The sequence below is a fragment of the Liolophura sinensis genome, chromosome 6 (genome assembly GCF_032854445.1).
Source record: "Liolophura sinensis isolate JHLJ2023 chromosome 6, CUHK_Ljap_v2, whole genome shotgun sequence".
Classification (NCBI taxonomy): domain Eukaryota; kingdom Metazoa; phylum Mollusca; class Polyplacophora; order Chitonida; family Chitonidae; genus Liolophura; species Liolophura sinensis.
The window spans coordinates 50869950-50889969 of NC_088300.1; the positions used below are offsets into that span (position 1 = coordinate 50869950).

General features: G+C 40.0%; 2 protein-coding genes across 2 annotated transcripts; both read right to left on the reverse strand.

The window, feature by feature from the left end:
* Positions 1 to 547: 547 nt before the first annotated feature.
* On the reverse strand, positions 548 to 9032 carry LOC135467310 (heat shock 70 kDa protein 12B-like). The gene is made up of 6 exons (XM_064745078.1): positions 8721 to 9032; positions 7847 to 8053; positions 7407 to 7566; positions 5515 to 6574; positions 1717 to 1895; positions 548 to 645 (listed from the first exon to the last, which is right to left on the reverse strand). Exons 1-6 carry the CDS (start codon positions 9030 to 9032, stop codon positions 548 to 550), a joined length of 2016 nt encoding a protein of 671 aa, XP_064601148.1.
* A 5768-nt stretch (positions 9033 to 14800) lies between these two features.
* On the reverse strand, positions 14801 to 18330 carry LOC135467311 (heat shock 70 kDa protein 12B-like). The gene is made up of 4 exons (XM_064745079.1): positions 18019 to 18330; positions 17144 to 17350; positions 16703 to 16862; positions 14801 to 15864 (listed from the first exon to the last, which is right to left on the reverse strand). Exons 1-4 carry the CDS (start codon positions 18328 to 18330, stop codon positions 14801 to 14803), a joined length of 1743 nt encoding a protein of 580 aa, XP_064601149.1.
* Between the last annotated feature and the right edge of the window lie 1690 nt (positions 18331 to 20020).

Genomic DNA, 20020 nt, shown 5'->3' on the forward strand with positions numbered 1-20020 from the left:
GTGTCGACAACTCACCTCAAGTATATTGATCGCTGGCAAGCTAAAGATTACCACCCTGCTGGATGCTTTCTGGCTAAATGAGCAGGATGGAGAGACAGATGACGTGGCACACCTATAACGAAAGTGAAAGCAAAATTACACATCACTACCTTCGCCCGACTTCGCTCTGGGATTTTCCTGGAGTACTTCAAGCATCGATATAAATAGAAATACAGTTAGCGTTGTACCGTATGAATCTCTGCATGCAATGTCACCGTAATCAATCCCTATTATAAATGTCAACTGTTATTATATGTGTGATATAGACAATTATGAATCAGTGAAATCACCGAGTTCATGATCCAAATATTGTATAAACTTCCCGTACCTAAAATGTGCAAATATACATTGGTATGGTTATGCATGGGTTCATTGTTTATTCATTATTCCTGATCAAGATAGGTATGATACACAACCGACACTAAATCCCCTTAATGATCATAGTGAGTATATCACGACTCTGTCATTTCTTCTGGAATTCGTATTAGGCTTTTTTAATAGCCACTTATCAAATGACCTGCAGCACCAGGTAGTTAAGGGACGTTGGCACAGGACTGCCCACTGGACTGGACGTGTGCATGACGAAGAGCACAGCACTTACACACGCTGTTTGGAGAGAAAGGAATTACAGCTGGAATGTTTCTAATCAGCAGCCAGTATGTGGTTGAGTATGGTTGGTAACTTCTCATGTATCGTGTCAGTTGACAGGGGATAAGTGAGGTATCATGCCTGGTGTTTGTTGAATATGATTGGTAATGTCTCATGTGTCGTGTCAGTTAACTGTGAATAGCTGAGGTATCCTATCTCCTGTGCAGTGTCATGTATTACGTTAGTTTACTGTAAGATATCATGTCTAATGTTTGTTGAGTATGATTGGTAATGTGTCATCTATCGTTTCAGTTGACTGTGAGCAGCTGAGCTATCCTGTCTCCTATATAGTGTGTCATGTATGACGTTAGTTTACTGTGAGGTATTATGTCTGGTGTTTCCACGTACATGTATGTGGTTGGATGAGCTGACGTTTACTGACGTCTGTGTAGGAGTAAAACGTATTTACAGACATGAATTTTTTCAAATATGCAGCCCAGTCCTTAACGGAAATAGTGATAAAATTTGCAAACGTTAAAATCGAAACAATTAATTAACCAGAACTGACCGCTCTGAGGTAAGATGTTGCAGAGGTTAACAAATCTTCGCCACGGTCCAGCTACAAATCTAGCTCTTGGTTTATCTGCCATTTCATACCGCCTCAAGGTTCAAACGATAAATCTATAGAGGAGCGCCCATGACATAAAGGTACGAGCTCTTCCCACATGCATAACGATCGTAAAGCTTATGGTATAGTATATAACAAACAACTAAAGCTCTAGAAAATAAGGCAAAATTACTTTCATTTTATTCCTGAAGGAATACACATGTTTCTATTCACATGATGCATATGGCGTAAAACAAAAAAATACATGTCCTCCTCTTCACCAATGGGACTTGAGATCTACGAACATAGAAGCGCTACTTCATCCTGAAAACATAATTACAACCCCTGACATAGCTTTTGGCGAAGCCATACGCAGATTCCTGGACCAGCAATGACGCAATTCTTGATTGGTGTCTTTTATAGTATTTTACCGGATAAGACTAATAGACACACAGTTTTGTTATAACCGAATATCACCACACCTTTCACCACAGACAGGACGGCGTCAAGTGGAGTGATCACAGTCACAGAGTGGAAGCTCTCTCGGAACTCCTCTTGGAGAAGTGGCGATTTACAAAACCCACCCACCAGTAAGATGATGGATGGATAGATGGTTTCATCAACCCTTGCATCACTTTGCAACTGATTCTCATCCTCTCGCCTGTAAACCGAACATCTCTGGATAACCCAGACTCAGCCACTTGGTCCACTAGCGAGCACTTGCTGTGAAAGATGAACACCTCACGTAGAGAAGCCGGCAACCGGAAAGTGAATTTCTGTTCATCATTACTTGATATCCTCCGTTTACTGATTTCAAATTCTTTCTCAAGTTCCAGCCAATCCGATTTGTGGACTGTGGCTGGAGTGAAACCCAAGTCATTAAAAATGTTGGTATACTCTCTTGTTCGGGGGTATGTCTACCAGGCGAATTGGTTCTGGCAATATAGCCTGACTTCATACTGTGTCAGGTGTGTTTTCCTAAAACTGAAATATTCCTAATTTCTCGAGATCATAGATACAACCATGCAAATGTCTGTTTCATGGTGTAGACTACATGTTTGTCTACGTTAGGCCATGGCTTTCTTCATCGTGAGTTCTGTAATCCTTCTGTGTGTTCTACGCTATTTTTGGTGAGAAAGAAATTATAGCTGAACTATTCAAAATAATTATTCTGTTAAATTAAACAGAAAGTCTGATGTCTGAGTAATGCTCAAAATGTATCCGGATAATTCTGTTAAATATAACACACTTATTCTGTTCAACAGAACTATTCTATTAGACTGACAATATATTATTGTTGAATGTGACACAATATTGAGTTATAATAACAGAATACATTCCAGCATCACTCATACAACAAACTTTCTGCTAAACTTAACGGATCAATTTTTTTAGAAAACGATTCTAATCAGCAACCAGTATGTGAACTAGAACTTAAATTCTTACCAATTAAGTAGAGATCGCTGGCAAGTTACATCTTCATTTCGTCAAGTCTGATACTTCGCATTTACATTCAACAAGGAGTTTTATACATGATCCACCCCACTCTATAGCTGATGATTATCAGTATAAATACAGTACCCAATAAATAGTAAAATAGTAGTTTCCCTATAATTATGGACAGAACAGACGAAGCAACAACGTGCATAGGTTCTCCACATACACGGCCGTCGATGAAAGGTAACATCTGATAACAGAAGCACTTTCCGCGCCCTCCACGTGTTATTCACAAAAACAGGATTATCATCATTATGTTTTAGCTCTATTTCTATATTTAGTGCAGTTCATAAGTGCGTCTAATTTTATATTTGCATAAACGTTTGCAAACATGAGCGCGTACGTGTCTGACAGGCATAATGATGACGGCCTGTAAAGGAACATCCGACTCGTCGTCACATCATGGCAGTGAATGGAGTAATATAAAAGCCGAATCAGTATACATAATCCGGTTTTATTTAATCTGTTACCGGATATTCGTCTCTCAATCACTGGTGGTTAATACCGTGGACATCCATAAATATATCCGCAGGCATATAAGAGAAAACGATCCTGTTCAAATCTGAGATGAGGCACAAAAAGGAATGTTACATGAAAGTACACATTTAGGTTTAACCACGATTTTGTTATCTAAGTATTTTGCCTTATTCATGTTTTCTGTATGCATGATTTATTTACTAATTTATTTGACTGTGATTGTTTATAACCATCCTGAGGAATCTTTCGCTTATAGGATGGCAGTCATTTTCTATGGGTTAAGTAAACTACCGACCTTTGGCAAGCTGTCCACCAAATTTCCAACATACGACGTACAGGTATTGACACTGAGGTAACAACACTGAGGCAATGTGTCATCTATTGTGTCAGTGGACTGCATGTAAATATGGAAGGTATCTTATCTGTTACTAATGCTGGCCGTCGTCGTATAATTGAAATATTCATCACTAATCAAATAATTAAATTATCTGCTACTTGTACGGCTGGTAAAGCATCACACATCATGTCAGTTACCTGTGAGAAACCCTGTCTCCTGTTTGTTATCCTGTCTGATGTTTGCTAGATATTATTGGTATAATGTGTCATGTATCGTGTCAGTCGACGATGAATAGATTATATACACGTCTTATGTTTGGTGTGTCATGTATTATGGCAGTTGACTGTAAATATGTGAGGTGTCATATCTGATGTTTATGTGATTATTTGAGATTTTTTATTGATTTGATTTCTTTTACGCCGCACTCAAGAATATTTGACTTACACGACGGCGGTCAGTATTATGGTGGGAGGAAACCAGGCAGAGCCCGGGAGAAATCCACAACCATTCGCAGGTTGCTGGAAAACCTTTCCACGTACGGCCAGAGAGTGAGCCATCGTGAGTTGGACTTGAACTCACAGAGACCGCAATGAAGAAAGGCTCTTGGGTCATTGATAAATGCGCCGCGCTGGCGTACTAACCATCGCGGTCCCCAAGGCCCAGGTAGTTGATTAATTGAGCTGACGTTTAATAACATCTGTTTACTGGCAAAACGTCTTCGATGTCATCGAGATAACTTTTATTCAGGGATACAGCCTTTTACATAACCAGAGTAATAATGAAATTTTCTAACATCTTAATGGAAACAATTAGTAAACCAAAAAGTGAACGGATATTTGATCACGTTCAAAGCTTAGTGCATCTACTCTTTCATATCGCCACAAATCATCCAAAAAGCAAAGCTGTGATTTATCGCCTGTTTCACCTCAAGGTTAAAGTGATACATGTACAATAGCACAGAGGTACGAATCCTTGCCACATGCATACTTACCAATTTAGTATCCAAGATTTAAGGCAACATGAGATATGTCTCCATTATTTAATTATTATTTGATTGGTGTTTTACGCCGTAATCAAGAATATTTCATTTCTTGACGGTGGCAAACATTATGGTGGGAGGAAATCGGGCAGAGCACAGGGGAATCCCACAATCACCCGCAGGTTGATGGCAATTTTTCACACGTGCGGGCCAGGGAGAAACCCAGCATGAGCTAAACTTGAACTCACAGAGACATCATTAGTGAAAGGGCACTGGATCATTTCGCCAGATGAGACTAATAGACTCTCAGATTTTTATGGTATATTAGACTGTATTCTTGGTTAGTTGTATATGTTAAGCATATATGATAAGAAACACCAAATATGTAATGTGTCAGCTAAAAATAAATTTCTTCGGTTTACTCTGACAGCTTACCTTGTCTAATACTTGCTGGCGCAGCAACCATCCGCATACTACGAACACTATATTTTTGATTAATTGTTTATGTTAAACATAAATGATAAACACAAAATGTGCAATATATGTATCTACTAAAAGCAAATATCTTGGGTCCAAATATTTAAAAGGATATCTTATCTAATAAATTTACTGACACAGCAACAATCACGTGATACCTCTTGTTAGTTTTTCAGTGAATGTGCTTTCAAAGATTACAACAGTATTCAGCGACAAATGTCTAATCCCTTTCGTGTTCAGAATATTAGGTTGAGGTAAGCTGTTCCAAGAGCTCCCATGTACACATTTTTAATCTTAAGTCCGCTTTCTGTGGCTCTGGACAGCATATACATGGTCTGACCTAAGACCAATTCTTCAGTGAAAGTGATATCAAACATTACAACAGTATTCAAGTTCTGACCCCTTCCGTGTTCACAAAATTAGGTTGGGGTGAGCTGTTCCAAGAGCTAATATTTTTTTTATCTTCAGTCCGCTGTCTGTGGCTCTGGATAGCATACAGATAGTCTGACTTACTTTGTCACAAAGTTAAAGGTAGCGTCGAAAATCTTCCCGGTCGTCTTCTCGTGAGCTCTCACCTTGAGCTCTGTACCGCCCAGTATAAACTTCACTCCGACTTTACGGTTCTTCTTTCCCGTCAAATACGGCATGTCTACTCTGAAACTACCTAACTGAAAACATGAAGGGTCAGTTGTATATTTGGGTTTCGTCGCCGTGGATTTAAATACTGCAAGCCCCATCGTTGTTTGTCCAGAATAAACCGGAGAAAAGGTCTGCTCTCTAGTTTCCATACCGTATGGTACTTCTTCGTTCATCGTAACAAATATGTTGAAAATGTCACGGCATAACCTTTTGCCTTCAGCTATGAATAACTTCTCAGGGGCATCATCACCATCAATAAAAACTCTTGATGTCCTTTTTCCGTAAGTAAATGCGGCAAGGCGGATTCCAATGGCGCCCGGTCGATGGCCGAATATCACCGCCCCTTTCACCACAGACAGGACGGCGTCTAGAGGAGTGACCACAGTTACTGACCGGAAGTTCTTCCTGAACTCCTCTTGGAGAAGTGGCGATTCGGAAAACCCACCCACCAGTAAGATGTGGGAAATTCCTCTACACTTAGGATCCGCCATTAGTGTTTCTACATGAGTGATAATGCTCTGGATAGATGGTTTCATCAAAGACTGCATCATTTTACCGCTGATTCTCATCTTGTCACCTGTAAACCGAACATCTTTGGATAATCCAGACTCAGCCACTTGGTCCTCTAGCGAGCACTTGCTGTGAAAGCAGAATACTTCACGTAGGGACGCCGGCAACCGGAAGGTGAATTTCTGTTCATCATTACTAGATATCCTCCGTTTATTAATTTCAAATTCTTTCTCAAGTTCCAGCCAATCCGATTTGTGGTGTTTGCCGAACTCCTTTATCACCTTTACGGTAAAAATCTTGAGCAATAGTCCGGTGAATTGGTCGTCTACCTGAGTGCCGCCCCAACCTCCCCCGCTGGCTTTGTGTAGTTCTTTGAGATCCCCGCTTAGCATCACCTCGTGCACTGTGGTGTCCACAGTACCACCTGGGTAAAATGAAACGTTATCAACCAAGTTTAGGCCCATGAGTTACATTCTTTATTTAGATACACATGTAGGGATGACAGATTGAAGAGAAGCCACACAGTTTCAAAATAATGAGTGAGTAAAATAATAAATGATGTCAGTAAAAGCCCTGTGTCCAAAATTCTGGGAAATGATCCTGTATAGTTTATTATGCCAATATTGTTGATCAACCATGCCCACACCTAGTTTTTGCCATCAACAGTTCAACAGCCCACACTGTCTACAGTGTGATCATATAACCCCTATCCGATTAATCTCCATTTCTCTACCTATTAACTGTCCCAAATCAAAGGGTTTCTGTATATTTCAAACTTCAGTTCCGAGATAAGCAGTAACATTATATATGCGTCTATAAACCTATTCAGTATATATAAAATCTATTCAGTATATGCTCTATAAGGCACAAGCAAAAATAACTGATTTTCTGTCGATCCATATCTTGTAAATTGACTTCTTCGGCGTAGTATATAGCTTTCATAGCCATGGTTGTTCATTCTAATGAACAATAATTTAAACTTGTGAATAAAAAGGAGGCAATATGGAGAGTTCATGTACTAGATGAACAGTTACCACTTCATCTGCATAAATACGTAATTGTCCTCAGTCCTCTGAAGCGCATACAATCATTTCATAGTGCAGTACGATTTGAACAACGACACGATTAAATACAATGACGTCAGATCTTATAGAATCGTTAAAACAAAAATGGTTTAGATTTAATTCCACGACTAGAATCCCTACGCACATGGCATACGAATGATAATGCGTTTACGTTCAGATTTAGTCAGGTACCTCCAGCGTCCACAACAATGTAGCGAGATCCAATTCCCGAGATGTCGTCTGCGTCACGGAATTCGTCATCGGATCGGCTGTTCGCTAATAAGGACTGACAGAAAATGGAGGCCGCTTCCGGTTCCAGTGCAATAGCCAGTTGATCTCCAAGTATCCCAGACTGGTTAAAGAAACAAAACATGTAAATATATGCTATCATTTGTTGTTTAAATGATATCGAAAAGGGTTTATTCATTGTGAACATAATTATGAATATGGCAAAAGAATACAATGACTTTTCTTTACACCTGAGTAAATATCTAAGCTGAGTGTTAAAACAATAACCCAATTGAACACCAGCGTTTTGTGTGTAATAGATAATTAACAGTTAATCGGATTATGATAGAAAATCATAAACATCAAAGAAACCATTACATGAAAATTTCATCAGGAATTTGTACCTGCAGAGCGGCTTTCCTCATGAACTGCTTGGCATCCTCGTCCCATATAGCAGGTACCGTCAGCACGTATTGGATCTCCGTGTCAACCACTTGCTGCTGAAGGCTTCGACTGAAATGCTCCTTAAGGTACAGTATTGACATGGCAAATACACTGCGGGCATTCAACCGTTGTCCGGACACCGACTCCAGCTCCATAGTCTCACTTATCTGAGGTACAAACAAAAACCAGATAGACTAATGCAGATGTATTTTGACAAAAATCAATCAATAAAGTGGTATTTTTGTACGAATAAAATGGAACACTGATCAGTAAATGTAGGAATGGTACGGTACTGTCTTATTCGTTGAGCTTATTTACTAGTAAATATTCTTGAATACGGTGTAAAACACCTGTGAAATAAATAAATATTTGCTAGTAAAACAGAGATATAACTGTTAAATTTGCAAGTTAATGTTTCACAAAAGACATGCAATAAACTCTGTGTAGATAGGGCAGAAAGTAAAACAGGGGACACAACTTTTGTAACTGATCCTTCGCAGGTGACATGTGTACATGTCATGCTCTTGTATTTGTTGCTTTTTTTCTCCATTAACATTCGTCTATGCCAGTCCTATTAACAATAACAGAGCACACCGCACATTTTCTGTTCATAATCGAAATGTTATCTTCAGTACTTATATCCATTATACAAACAGTGCATGCTGAGCGATGGTATATCAGGAATTGTACCATGGGGTATTTCAAGATCCATGGGTATATATCCCCACTTTTGCAAACGAAAATTTCCATCGTCATCTTGAATTATCGACGTGTATTGTAGTGGTAATAAATAAAGATTTTAAATGCCAGGTAGTTTTCGTTTTTGTGTCTCACCTCAGATTTGTAGAGGCTCATCTTAAATCGACGGAATAACAACCAGTTTTTTTCCTCCTTGTTTTTGGCGAGTTGCGAGTACTTTGTCTCCGCTTCATATCCGAAACTGTGAAAATGTCCATACGGGTCAAACAGTACAGATGTCGGGGTTTTGTACGAGGTCTGAAGGTGGTTGTCCCCATCTGACCAAACCTTGTTGGTTGTAATCTTGAGTTTATCAGCCAGAAACTCGTGTTGGAAGGAGAAGGCGTAGCCAGAATACGTTGTACCGATGTCAATGGCGACCACGAGCAGGGGTTTGGACTGGGCCATGGTTACCCAGTTTACTGCCAGGCCAAGGCTATGTGAAATGAGGAGAGAGGACTGTTCAAACCTAAATTTCAGATTTATCTCTAAGCCGAGCTTCAATTTTAATTTGTAATTAGCCCCAAAGCGGTAGTGTAATAATGCATTAAACATGTACTAAATCTGCTGCTGTTATAATTGGCATGGGACAACAATATTGGCTTCTGAGGTTTGCTAAACATTTAACTACAGGTGTGAGGTAATACACGCTTGAACAGCCGATCCCAGGACAATACGTCGATGTTAACTGACACTGATTATAATATATGATTCAACAAGTATATGTAAGCTATTCATTAATGCGATTTATCTGTCTATCAGATAAGAGTAGTGAAATAAACATGTGAATATTTGCAAATCTGATTAAACTGGGCAAGTACCTAAGAATATCTTGATGATACAGCAAAGGCTAGCCGAGCGTTTAGGGGAAACCATATTGTGTCCCCCACAGACCCTATACGCCCATTCGAACAAGCGATCCGGCGGGTAATAACATGTAGTCTCTGAACTGACCCATTCTAGACCGCTGGGTTCTATATAGGCGGACATAAACCTTGTATACTGGGTACGTTTTGGCCTATATAGCACGTTAAATCTCCCTCGGTAAGCTTGCAGGCCTTGATCGGTACAACACTGAGCTATACTACATCACTACGCCTGCTCCAGGCTGACAGAGAAAAGAGTTAGAAACTGAATGTTTGTACTCGACAATCAACTTTTCTCCCAGAAGACTTACAACACTGACACGGTTCTGTGAAGTGGAATTAGTCCGATATCTGTAATGTCGACAACTCACCTCAAATTGGTCGCCGGCAAGCTAAAGATGGCTGTTTGTGCAGGGTGATTTCTGCCTAAATGCGCAGGTTGGAGAGACAGATGACGTGGCACACCTATAACGAAAGTGAAAGTACAATTGCACATCACTGCCTTCGCCCGGCTTGGCTCTGGGATTTTCCTGGAGGACTTTTAGCACCGATATAAATAGAAATACAGTTAGCGTCGTACCGTATAAAGCTCTACATGCAATGTCGCCGTAATCAATCCCTATTATAAATGTCAATTGCTATTATATGTGTGATATAGACAATTATGAATCAGTGAAATCACCGAGTTCATGATCCAAATATTGTAAAAACTTCCCGTAACTAAAATGTGCAAATATACATTGGTATGGTTATGCATGGGTTCATTGTTTATTCATTATTCTTGATCAAGATAGGTATGATACACAACTGACACTAAATCCCCTTAATGATCGTAGTGAGTGTATTAGGTGATTCCTGGAATTCGCATTAGGCATTTTTAACAGCCAGTTATCAGGTGATCTGCAGCACTTGGTGAATTTGTGTATTAACCTCACCGAAAGCAGATGCTCTGAGATGGCCGAGTGATCAGAGAGTCGGCTTGTGACGCGGTGGATGCTATTAGCGCTGAGTTTTATCAAGTATCTTGGTACTGCCTCATTTAGGAGGCATGTCTCTTTAAAATGCCCAAATGCTTATAGTATTATAATCTGACTCCATGCGATGTCTGGGAAATTTTACTAAAAGCAAAACGTTCACAACCAATCACGACTATGTATACATATAAACACATACATGCCTGTTTTACTATGTAGTCTATGTCTACATTACACGTTTTCTTCCATTGTCAAGAATCCTGTAGTCCTTTGTGCATGACGTGAGAACAGCACTTACACATGCTGTTTGTAGAGAAAGGAATTGTAGCTGGAATGTTTCTAATCAGCAGCCAGTATGTCTACTAGAAGAGTTATATAATCCCGTCAATGAAAGATCCTTTCACGAGGAATTAATCTGACATCAATTCCCACCACTCTCATTAAGCTGTAATCGCTCGTTACGTCTCCATTTTATCACGTCTTACACGTCGTTTATAATGTAGATATGTGTATTGCCTTCATTTAACAGGCGGAAAGGACCGATCCATCCAAGAATAGCTGATGAATATTAATATAAACCGATTACCCAATGAAATAGTAGTTTCCCTATAACGATGGACAGCAAAGAAGAACCAACATGCATAGATTGTTCACATACACAACGTTTGATGGCAAGTAAAATCTGATAACAGAAGCACTTTTCACTCTCTCTGTACGACTGGGGGCTAAAACGGCATAATCATCTGCATAGCTTGGTATCACATTAAACCGTGATGTCAAAATAATTTATTTCAAATATAATTGCTCTTTTAGTGATTTCTGTACATTCAGTCCATTTCACAGCTGCGTCTGAAATTTTCTATTTGCATAAGCCCTTTGCAAACTTGAGCGGGCGTGTGACTGAATGATGATGACGGCTTGTTAAGTTCTGATGGAGATAGACATCGGCGTCGCCGTCATATAAAAGTAGTTAAAGGAGTGGTATAAAAGCAGGAGCAATAGAGGTAGTGTGTGTATTGATTTAAGCCGTTACCGGGGTCTCGTCCCTGAATCACTGGCGATTTACTCAGTGGGGGTCGGTAAACATGACCGCCGGTATCAGTGAAAACGAATCAAGTTTACATCTAAAGTGAGACATGAAAAGGGAGGTTACATAAAAGTACATTTCAGTTCTGCAGTGGATGTTTCCGAGGCAGTTGGCTGTAAACAGCTATCCAGTGTGGTATTTGTTACGACTGGTGAATGTCATGTATTGTGTTACTTGACTTTGAGTATGTGAGGCATCTTGTGTGGTGTTTGTTGAGTATGGTTGGTAATGTGTCACGTATAGTGTCAGTTGACTGAATAGGTGAGGTATGGTGTTTGGTGTTTGTTTAGTATGGTTGGTAATGTGTAATGTATCGTGTCAGTTGACGAGTTATAGGTGAGGTATCATGTCTAGTGTTTTTGGAGTATGACCGACAATGTCTCATTATCGTGTCAGTTAACTGTTAATAGGTAAGGTATCCTGTCTTCTGTTTAGTGTGTCATGTATTCCGTTAGGTATCATGCCTCGTGTTTGTTGAGTATGATTGGTAATGTCTCATGTATCGTGTTAAATGAGTATGAATAGCTCAGGTATCCTGTTTCCTGTCTAGTGTGTCATGTATTACGTTAGTTCACTGTGGGGTATCATGCTTGGCGTTTGTTGAGTATGATTGGTAATGTCTCATGTGTCGTGTTAATTGACATGGGGTGGGTGAGATATCATGTCTCCTGTTTTTGGGACGATTAATAATGTATTAAACGAATCCAGTTCATATCTGAAGTGAGACATGACAAGGAAAGTTACATAAAAGTACGTTTAAGTTCTACCATGGATATTTCATAAGCAGTTGGCTGTAAATAGGTGAGGTACCATGACTGGTATTTGTTGAGTATGGCTAGTGATTGTCATGTATTCTGTTACTTAACTGTCAATATATGAGATATCCTGTATGGTGTTTGTTTAGTATGGTTGGTAAAATGTCATGTATCGTATCGGTTGACTGACTAGGTGAGGTATTCTCTCCACTGACCTATACATAAACGGAGTAGTGATGACATTTCCTGACGCCACAGCTGTCCAATATTTTTAATATATTGGACAGTTATAACTGTGACGTCACACGTACGGACTACTTTTTGTTTGTCAACAAGCAGACGACATTACACGATGTTCGTCCGTGCTGGTCCAGAAAAATCTGTGTCTCCGGACAGTCCGTTCTACCTCACACCATTTCCCGAATGTCACCTCAAACCTGATGCAGCTGTGTGGTATTACTCCACTCCAATGGGAGAGCATCGTTTGGGAGAGCTAATGAAGAGGGCAGCCGAGGCTGCTGGACTGAAAGGCCAGAAAACTAATCACTCGGCCCGAAAAAACAACCGTCCAAACCCTTGTAAAATCTGGCGTCGCTCCACATGAAATTATGCAGGACACTGGACACAAATCCCTTGCTAGCATCCAGGAGTATGATTCTAAATTAGATCACGCACAGCAGAAGCAAATGTCGAGTTTACTTCAGGGCAATCGCGCCTTCAGTCAAACATCTCTCGCGCTTACACTCCCTGGCCGGTCAGTTCAAGTGCACACAAACGAAGTTTTCACGACTCCGATGCCATCAACTTCCGAACAGAATCCCATGGATAATCAGCTAACTTTGTCAGCAAACTCTACTTTTCTTTCGTCCTCATCCTGTAAAGATCAAACTAGCCTGTTCGGTGGCGCAGTTTTCAATAACTGCACTTAATTTTCACTGAAACGTCTGCATTCCTTTTCTTTACACTTCTATTTGAAAAAAACCGCTTCGGGCCACGTGCGCCTGACCCAGTTTTCTGTCAGCCAATGAAAGTGCTCCATTCAGTATTCCATATTCATCCGCAATCATCTATCGTCTATTGTTACGCGATATGAAATAATTAGCACGGTTTTACCCAATTTGTTTAGCGTTCGAGTATATTTACTTACGTTTTTGACAAGTGGGTGTATAATAAAAAGGTTATTGGATTGTATGGTCCTGTAAGGACTCGCAAGCTCGTCCCTTTCCTGGATGCCTAGGGCTCGTCCATACAAGACCATACAATCCAATAAACTATAAATATCAGCCAAAAAGCAAAGCTGTGATTTATCGTCTATTTCACCCTAAGGTAAAAGTAATGCATGTACAATAGCATAACGGTATGAACCCTTTCCATATGCATACTAAGCAATTTAGTACCTAAGAATTTAAGGGAACATTTTTATGTCTCTTTTATTTAATCAAAGGCAGAACTGGATATACATAATACATATGGCATAAAAAGTTGGCACCGAAGATCTGATAACACTATTTGCAGCACTATCCTATCCCAAAACATCGCTGCAATTTCTATGACTGCTTTTAGCGACTCCAAACGCAAATTTCCTAGAGCACCCTTGACGCAATTCTCGTTTTAGTGTTATTTTCTAGAAGTTTTCCGGATAAGATTTATTTACATATTTGTTTGGTGTTTTACGCCGCTCTCAAGAATATTTCAGGTGTTCGACGGCGACAAACATTATGGTGTCAGGAAATCGGGCAGAGCCCAGGGGAATCCCACAATCACCCGCATGTTGTTGGCAAATTTTCGCACGTGCGGCCAAGGAGGAAGCAGCCATGAGCTGGACTTGAACTCACAGCGACCACATTGGTAAAAGTGTACTACGTCTTTTCGCCGCGTTGGCGTGGTAACCACTTCGGCCAACTGTGCATCTCCAGACTCTCAGAGTCTTTCTATGGTATATTATACCGTATTCTGTCCATAAACTATGAATAAATAATACAACTACTAAGAACATCATATTCTTGGTTAGTTGTATATGTTAAACATATATGATAAGATAAACCAAATCTGTAATGTGTCAACTCAAAACATATATTTTGGGTTTACTTTGAAAGCTTACCTTGTTTAATACTTACTGGCGCAGCAACCATCCGTAACTACGAACATTCTAGTTTTGGTTAATTTCATATATTAAACATAAATGATAAACACAGAATGTTCAATATATGTGCCTACTAAAAACAAATATCTTGGGTCTTAATATTTGACAGGATATCCTATCTAATACATTTACTGACAAAGCAACAATCACGTGACACGTCTTGTTAGTTGATGCCTCAAGACCAATTCTTCAGTGAAAGTGATATCAAACATTACATCAGTATGCGCAACAAAGTTCAGACCCCTTCCGCGTTCAGAATAATAGGTCGAGGTAAGCTGTTCCCGGAGCTCATATATTTTTTTATCTTCAGTCCGCTGCCTGTGGCTCTGGATAGCATACAGATAGTCTGACTTACTTTGTCACAAAGTTAAAGGTAGCGTCGAAGATCTTCCCGGTCGTCTTCTCGTGAGCTTTCACCTTGAGCTCTGTGCCACCAACTATAAACTTCACTCCGACTTCACGGTCCTTCTCTCCCGTTAAATCCGGCATGTCTACTGTGAAAGTACCTAAATGAAAACATGAAGGGTCAGTTGTATATTTGGGTTTGGTCACCGTGGATTTGTACACTTCCAGCCCCATTTTTGTTTGTCCAGAGTAAATCGGATTAAAGGTATGTTCGCTAGTTTCCATACCATATGGCACTTCTTCGTCAACAGAAACAAATCTGTTAAAAATATCCTGGCACTCCCTCTCACCTTCAATCATAATTAACTTGTCAGGATCATGGTCACCATCAACAAAAGTGGAAAAGCTACAAATTCCGTAAGTAAAGGCAGCCAGACGGATTCCAATGGCACCGGGCTGATGGCCGAATATCACCGCCCCTTTCACCACAGACAATACGGCGTCCAGTGGAGTGACCACATTCACAGACCGGAAGTTCTTCCTGAACTCCTCTTGGAGAAATGGCGATTCGGAAAACCCACCCACCAGTAAGATGTGGGAAATTCCTCTACACTTGGGATCCGCCATTAGTGTTTCTACATGAGTGATAATTTTCTGAATGGTTGGTTTCATCAACGACTGCATCATTTTACCGCTGATTCTCATCTTGTCACCTGTAAACCGAACATCTTCAGATAACCCAGACTCAGCCACTTGGTCTTCTAACGAGCACTTGCTGTGAAAGCTGAACGTTTCATGTAGAGAAGCCGGCAACCGGAAGGTGAATTTCTGTTCATCATTACTAGATATCCTCCGTTTATTGATTTCAAATTCTTTCTCGAGTTCCAGCCAATCCGATTTGTGGTGTTTGCCGAACTCCTTCATCACCTTTACGGTAAAAATCTTGAGCAACAGTTCGGTGAACTGGTCGTCTACCTGAGTGCCGCCCCAACCTCCCCCGCTGGCTTTGTGTAGTTCTTTGAGATCCCCGCTTAGCATCACCTCGTGCACTGTGGTGTCCACAGTACCACCTGGGTAAAATGAAACGTTATCAACCAAGTTTAGGCCCATGAGTTACATTCTTTATGTAGATACACGTGTCAAGATGACAGATTTAAAATACACAGTTTCAAAATAATGAGCTTAGCTGAAATAAATGATGTGAGTAAAAGCCCTCCTTCCAAAATTCTGGGAAATGATCTTGTATAGTTCCATCATACCTTTGCTGTTTATTGACGTTGCCCACACCTAGCTTTTGCCGTCAACAGTTCAACAGCCCACACTGTCTACAGTGTGATCATATAACCGATATCCGATTAATCTCCATTTCTCTACCTATTTTCTGCTAATTAACTGTTCCAAATCAAAGAGTTTCTGTATTTTTCAAACTTCAATTCCGAGATAAACAGTGACATTATATATGCGTCTATAAACCTACTCAATATATATAAGATCTATTCAGTATATGCTCTATAAGGCACAAGCGAATACAACTGATTTTCTGTCAATGATCAATATCTTGTAAATTGACTTCTTCGGCGTAGTATATAGCTTCATCGCCATGGTTGTTAATTCTAATGAATAATAATTTAAACTTGTGAATATCCAGGCAGGAGGCAATATGGAGAGTTCATGTACTAGATGAACAGTTACCACTTCATCTGCATAAATACGTAATTGTCCTCAGTCTTCTGAAGCGAGTGCAATCATTTCATTGTGCAGTACGATTTGAACAACGACACGATTGAGTACAATGCCGTCAGATCTTATAGAATCGTTAAAATAGAAACTGTTTAGATTTAATTCCACGACTAGAATCCCTACGCACATGGCATAAGAATGATAATGCGTTTACATTAAGTTAAATACCTCCCGCGTCCACAACAATGTATCGAGATCCATTCCGCGAGATGTCGTCTGCGTCACAGAATTCGTCATCGGATCGGCTGTTCGCTAATAAGGACTGACAGAAAATGGAGGCCGCTTCTGGTTCCAGTGCAATAGCCAGTTGATCTCCAAGTATGCCAGACTGGTTAAAGAAACAAAACATGTAAATATATGCTATCATGTGTTGTTTAAATGATATCGAAAAGGATTTATCATTGTGAGCATAATTATGAATATGGCAAAAGAATACAATGACTTTTCTTTACGCCTGAGTAAATATCAAGGCTGAGTGTTAAAATAATAACCGAACTGAACACCAGCGTTTTGTGTGTAATAGATTATTAACAGTTTATCGGATTATATGATAGAAAATCATAAACATCAAAGAAACCATTACATGAAAATTTCATCTGGAATTTGTACCTGCAGAGCGGCTTTCCTCATGAACTGCTTGGCATCCTCGTCCCATATAGCAGGTACCGTCAGCACGTATTGGATCTCCGAGTCAGCCACTTGCTGCTGAAGGCTTCGTCTGAAATGCTCCTTAAGGTACAGTATTGACATGGCAAATACACTGAGGGCATTCAACCGTTGTCCGGACACCGACTCCAGCTCCATAGTCTTACTTATCTGAGGTACAAACAAAAACCAGATAGACTAATGCAGATGTATTATGACAAAAATCAATCAATAAAGTGGTATTTTTTGTACGAAAGAAATGGTAATTGTAGGAATGGTACGGTACTATCTTATTCGTTAAGCCTATTTACTAGTAAATATTTTTGAATACGGTGTAAAACACCAGTGAAATAAATAAATATTTGGTAGAAAAACAGAGATATAACTGTTAAATTTGCAAGTTAATGTTTCACAAAAGACATGCAATAATCTCTGTGTAGATAGGGCAGAAAGTAAAACAGGGGACACAACTTTTGTAACTGATCCTTCGCATTTCCATATACAGGTGACGTGTACATGTCATGCTCTTGTATTTGTTGCTTTTTTTTCCCCATTAACATTCGTCTATGCCAGTCCTATTAACAATAACAGAGCACACCGCACATTTTCTGTTCATAATCGAAATGTTATCTTCAGTACTTATATCCATTAAACAAACAGTGCATGTTGAGCGATGGTATATCAGGAATTGTACCATGGGGTATTTCAAGATCCATGGGTATACCATCCCCACTTTTGCAAAGGAAAATTTCCATCGTCATCTTGAATTATCGACGTGTATTGTAGTGGTAATAAATAAAGATTTTACACCCAAGGTAGTTTTCGCTTCTGTGTCTCACCTCAGACTTGTAGAGGCTCATCTTAAATCGACGGAATAACAACCAGTTTTTCTCCTCCTTGTTTTTGGCGAGTTGCGAGTAATTTGTCTCCGCTTCATATCCGAAACTGTGGAAATGTCCATCCGGGTCAAACAGTACAGATGTCGGGGTTTTGTACGAGGTCTGAAGGTGGTTGTCCCCATCTAACCAAACCTTGTTGGTTGTAATCTTGAGTTTATCAGCCAGAAACTCGTGTTGGAAGGAGAAGGCGTAGCCAGAATATGTTGTACCGATATCAATGGCGACCACGAGAAGGGGTTTGGACTGGGCCATGGTTACCCGGTTTACTGCCAGGTCAAGGCTATGTGAACTGAGGAGAAAGGACTGTTCAATCCTAAATTTCAGTCTGATCTCTAAGCCGAGTTTCAATTTTGTAATTAGCCCCAAAACGATTGTGTAATAATGCATTTAACATGTACTAAATCTGCTGCTGTTATAATTGGGATGGGACAACGGTATTGGCTTCTGGTATTTGCTAAACATTGAACTACAGATGTGAGGTAATACACGTTTGAACAGCAGATCCCAGGACAATAAATCGATGTTAACTGACACTGATTATAATATATGATTCAACAAGTACATGTAAATCATTCATTAATGCGATTTTCTTTATCTGTCTATCAGATAAGAGTAGTGAAATAAACATGTGAATATTTGCAAATCTGATTAAACTGGGCAAGTACCTAAGAATATCTTGATGATACAGCAAAGGCTAGCCGAGCGTTTAGGGGAAACCATATTGTGTCCCCCACAGACCCTATACGCCCATTCGAACAAGCGATCCGGCGGGTAATAACATGTAGTCTCTGAACTGACCCATTCCAGACCGCTGGGTTCTATATAGGCGGACATAAACCTTGTATACTGGGTACGTTTTGGCCTATATAGCACGTTAAATCTCCCTCGGTAAGCTTGCAGGCCTTGATCGGTACAACGCTGAGCTATACTACATCACTACGCCTGCTCCAGGCTGACAGAGAAAAGAGTTAGAAACTCAATGTTTGTACTAGACAATCAATTTTTCTCCCAGAGGACTTACAACACTGACACGGTTCTGTGAAGGGGAATAAGTCCGATATCTGTAATGTCGACAACTCACCTCAAATTGGTCGCCGGCAAGCTAAAGATGGCTGTTTGTGCAGGGTGATTTCTGGCTAAATGAGCAGGTTGGAGAGACAGATGACGTGGCACACATATATCGAAAGTGAAAGCACAATTGCACATCACTGCCTTCGCCCGGCTTGGCTCTGGGATTTTCCTGGAGGACTTTCAGCATCGATATATAAATAGAAATACAGTTAGCGTTGTACCGTATAAAGCTCTACATGCAATGTCGCCGTAATCAATCCCTATTATAAATGTCAATTGCTATTATATGTGTGATATAGACAATTATGAATCAGTGAAATCACCGAGTTCATGATCCAAATATTGTAAAAACTTCCCGTAACTAAAATGTGCAAATATACATTGGTATGGTTATGCATGGGTTCATTGTTTATTCATTATTCCTGATCAAGTTAGGTATGAAACACAACCGACACTAAATCCCCTTAATGATCATAGTGAGTTTATCACGACTCTGTCATTCCTTCTGGAATTCGTATTAGGCTTTTTTAATAGCCACTTATCAGATGACCTGCAGCACCAGGTGGTTAGGGGACGTTGGCACAGGACTGCCCACTGGACTGGACGTGTGCATGACGAAGGGCACAGCACTTACACACGCTGTTTGGAGAGAAAGGAATTATAGCTGGAATGTTTCTAATCAGCAGCCAGTATGTGTACTAGGAGAGTTATACAATCCTGTCAGTAAAAGACCCTTTAACAAGGAATAATTCTGACACCATTTTCCATTCTCATTAATCTGTAATCGCTCGTTACGTCTTCATTTTATCACGTCTGACACGTCGCATATAATGTAGATATGTGTATTGTCTTCATTTAACAGGCCGAAATG